The sequence below is a fragment of the Suillus subaureus genome, assembly GCF_016647635.1.
Source record: "Suillus subaureus strain MN1 chromosome Unknown BJ212scaffold_118, whole genome shotgun sequence".
NCBI lineage: Eukaryota > Fungi > Basidiomycota > Agaricomycetes > Boletales > Suillaceae > Suillus > Suillus subaureus.
Genome location: NW_024538674.1, coordinates 45,044 through 49,235, shown reverse-complemented (window position 1 = coordinate 49,235; position 4,192 = coordinate 45,044). Strand labels below are relative to the sequence as shown.

General features: G+C 47.5%; 1 protein-coding gene and 1 non-coding gene across 2 annotated transcripts; both read right to left on the bottom strand.

The window, feature by feature from the left end:
• Positions 1-824: 824 nt before the first annotated feature.
• BJ212DRAFT_1450189 (uncharacterized protein) lies at positions 825-1,372 on the bottom strand (the record flags this gene model as incomplete). The annotated part of the gene is made up of 3 exons (XM_041338802.1): positions 825-992; positions 1,186-1,275; positions 1,325-1,372. The coding sequence occupies 3 exons, from the start codon at positions 1,370-1,372 to the stop codon at positions 825-827; spliced, it is 306 nt and encodes a 101-aa protein (XP_041185864.1).
• Positions 1,373-2,777: 1,405 nt separating this feature from the next.
• Positions 2,778-2,868, bottom strand: BJ212DRAFT_t135. Its single transcript has one exon. It is a non-coding gene; the product is annotated as a tRNA-Phe (tRNA).
• Positions 2,869-4,192: the final 1,324 nt, after the last annotated feature.

Genomic DNA, 4,192 nt, shown 5'->3' with positions numbered 1-4,192 from the left:
CGTCGCGTCTTTGGGTCAATGAGGCCCCAACTGACCGCAAAACAGAATTCAGAGCTGTTTGCTCTTACATACGGCGCCCTTGTCGTCCAGTTGATCCAGGACTATGAAGATTATGCTGAAGTGAACAAGCAACTCGAGAAATGGGATTTAACATTGGAACACGGCTGATTGAGGACTTCCTCGCAAGGAGCTCTTTAGGTCGCTGCTCTGACTTCCGAGAAGTAGGCGAGGTGGTGGCGAAGGTGTGCGTTTACTACTACCCCTCCTGAGCTGACGTTCTTAGAGGCACCTCGTTTGAAGGTCGGGTTTAAATCCTTTCTAAATATCACACCAACAGTTACGCACTCTAGTGCTCCACCTCCTTCCTCCCGCTCCACCGGTGCAGCTCAACAGTCAGGAGTTCCTGGCTCGTCTTTCATTCTGACCCTGGATGAGAATCCCCTGGCTGAATTTGTCGAACTCCCTGACGAAGCTTTGGAAGGAGGACTGTGGTTTAGTAACGTGCTGTGTGGTGTTCTTAGAGGAGCACTTGAGATGGTAAGTTCACAAACTAAAATAATCGGCGCAACTATGTATCACGCCCATTCCAAAGGTTCAGATGCAGGTGCAGGTGGAATTTTTGTCTGATGTACTTCGCGGTGATGAGAGCACGGAGATTCGGGTGACATTGCTGAAGTACCTGGAAGAAGAAGTGCCGGTCGGAGACGACTAGAGAAGCCACCTCTGATGTACTTAGAATAATGTATTATCTAGAAGACGGATACGGGACAAGTACGGGGTCCGGTAAACTTCCGAGGATATAGGAACATACATAATGAACACCCTCAGCCACGACGATCGACCCTGTTGAGTTTCTTCGCGGTCCGCGCATTGTTTTGGGTATTCTGGCCGCGGACGGGCAGACCCATGGCATGCCTCTTGCCAACGTAACTGCCTATCATGCGTTGGTGCGCAATATTATCTTTGACCACTCTCCTTGCTTCGCTCTCAATCTTGATGTTTCTCAATGGATCTGCCCATGCCCTTTGTGAGAGCTTCTTCGTCTCCTCTTTCAGGACCGCGAGTGGAGGGAGGCCGGGGGAGGTTTATAGGACGACGTGGCTAATGGAAAGCGAGGAATAGGTGTTGAAGTAGAAGGAGAGGAAAGGAACGCAGCAAGTTCTGTGATTTGATGGGGTGTTAGACTTCGAATTTGCATTTGTCGTGAATTTGAAGACGCGCACAAAGTCGATGTGCAGTTTTATGGCCAATACCATAGAATGCAGTCAAGGCGAACTAACTTGACAGTGAGCAAAGCTTTTAGAAACAATTAGCTATAGCGCACCCTTGCATACTGGTAGTCTGGGAGCTGCACCCCCAAGACGTGGACCATGGCTCACTCGGACAACAATTAGAAGGGAATACCGAACTTCAACGCTTGAAGCTTGAAAAGGAATTTCATACTCCGCGACTCAACTTCGCGCTTCACACCGTAGCTTCACGCAACCAAAACCTTCATGGCTACTAACAACGCCGAAGGACGTCGCGAGGATGCTTTCATCAAGCAGCGAGCTCAGAATCGCGAAGAGTATGAACGCCAAAAACAGACTCTCATCAACGAAACGGAAAAATCCCGTCCCTCAGCCAACAAGTTTGTCGGGCAAAATGACTCCATGGAGGAGACCCTCAAGAACCAGACTATCGGTCTAGTGAGGCTGGAGGACTTTCAGCAGAGAAGGAACTGGAGGAGGCAAAGGCTCGTGAGGCTGCTCGTACCAACGAACTCAAGTATGTTATTTTCAGTATCCACTGCCATTCTCTCTTGTGTCGTGTCGACTGTGGAAAGATGGCTTATATTCCGTGGAGGATTTGTTTAGGGACGAAACGAAAAGGGTAAAGAAACGCAAGAAGACAAAAGCTACCTTATCATTTGCCATGGATGATGAAGGCGACGTTGAAGGAGACACCTCGTCACGTCAAACTCCTGAGGTCGAGAACGGTGAACAAGCGTCCAAGCGCGCCAAGTTCCGTAAGAATCCTAATGTTGATACATCATTCCTCCCGGACCGCGAACGAGAGGAAGCGGAGAGGAAAGCGCGAAAGGTTGCGCCAAGAATGGATTCGCAGACAAGAGGAACTTAAACAAGAAGAAATCGAGATTACCTATTCTTATTGGGATGGGAGTGGTCACAGGAAGTCGGTCGTGGTATGTTCTCATATTGATCTGGCGCTCAATCGTTTATTCGCGGGATGCTTTAGTGTAAGAAAGGTGATACCATTAGCGCCTTCTTGGAGAAGTGCCGGCAGCAGTTCCCTGAATTGCGAGGCGTTAGTGTTGACAACTTGATGTACATCAAGGAGGATCTCATAATACCTCACGTGAGTTTGAATTTGAGTTTCCCTGTTGATTATTCATTTCAATGTAATTCGACAGCATCACACATTCTATGACTTCATCATCAACAAAGCTCGTGGAAAGAGCGGACCATTGTTTAATTTTGACGTTCATGATGATATTCGCTTGCTTGCTGACGCGACCAAGGAGAAAGATGAGTCACACGCTGGTAAAGTGGTGGAGAGGAGCTGGTACCAACGATTTAAGCACATCTTTCCAGCCTCTCGATGGGAGGTAAGCAAGGCATCCCTCCTGTGTCCACATCCTGTTAATCCAGGCATAGATATACGACCCAGAGAAAGACTACGGAAAGTACACCATCGCTTGATATCGTCACGTTCATACTGTGTATACATCGCGTTTTGAAGACGTCATAAATCTTATAACCTTGACTAAAAAGAAATGCCAGGACCGTGGATTGAACACGGGACCTCCAGAAGACATCGTCTTTTCTTTACTTCAGTCTGTTGCTCTCCCAGCTGAGCTACCCCGGCGATTCGTTTGGAAGGAGATTATCTGTTCTGGTACATTCCCCATTTCCAGGCCAGAGTGAGTATGGTGACAAAAGTTATCTGATAAGTATAACCTTGAGGTTTATATCGCACAAAGAGTCTGCCATGCAACTTTAGGTAACATATAAGTATTTCGGATGATATGGATTATAGTGAATAGACGAGGCAATCCTAAACCAGATGCTATAGTACATGCCTTGTCTCTAAGTGAGATGGGACTAGGTGGGATCCCGTTAATAACGCTTTGAAAGTCAGGGTAGATGATCGATATAATGCGACGTGATATCGAAGAACGTCCAGAGGAGCCCGTGCGTCGTGATACTCCGCACTGCACTGACGCCAAGACCGCGATATATGCGTGCTATGCCAGCAAGGACTGGCTTTGGATCCTTAGGATCCGGACCTAATGAATTTTGAGCCATAGTAACATGTCTGTATTGGTCTGCCGTACCGCGCACGAGGCGACGGAGGGTTTCCCATACTCCTTTCGGAGGAGTGCCAGCTAAAGCACGTTGCTGGACTTTGGTCTTTACTCTGATAAAAGGTGGAAAGAAGATGAGTTTTATGGAAAGGAAAGAGATGTGGACTAACACATCAAGGGGATATATCAATGCCCATGAAGACACGCCGGCTAGCGAACCACAGACGAAGGGAATCAAGGATGTGGGTATCGGTAACCATGCCGGCGTTGGTCCCTGCTCTCCTGAGCGCTGGCGGCCTAATAGATGTCGCATAGCATCATATTCGAAAAAGTATAAAGCAGTGCCAGCTGTATCTCGCACTATGGGACAGGTCAATCAGAGTAATGAATAGCAAAGTACATTACTCGCCAAAGTGGAGACGGAACCCTATCCAGAGCCCGGACAGCCCGTGAGTTCGAAAGATTTCTCGGACAGCGTCGATAGTATTTGGGGGTTTAACCATTTGTACGCCTTTAGTTGCGGCTATGCTGTATTCCAATTGCCTTCGAACCTGTCAACAGACTTGGAAGATTACCTTCCCAAACAAATTGGCCAAGTAAAATACCTTGACAAGTTCGAAAGCTAGTTTCACATGTCAGATGTTTGAAATACACAGTTAAAGAGCACGCACGTGCACTAGTAAATGAAATCAATGATCCAGACAAGGCACCACTGAGACCGCCCGCGAGAGCAGCATCAGAAGCTCTATCACCTGTAAAATAGTTGTTTTTACGACAGTATTCTTTTGTCCCACTGTATATTGTGAATGAAGCAGCGCCTGGATCGTCGTTAGGCTTATAAAGAACAGACAGCGTGCGATAACTCACGGACAAACGAAATCGTGA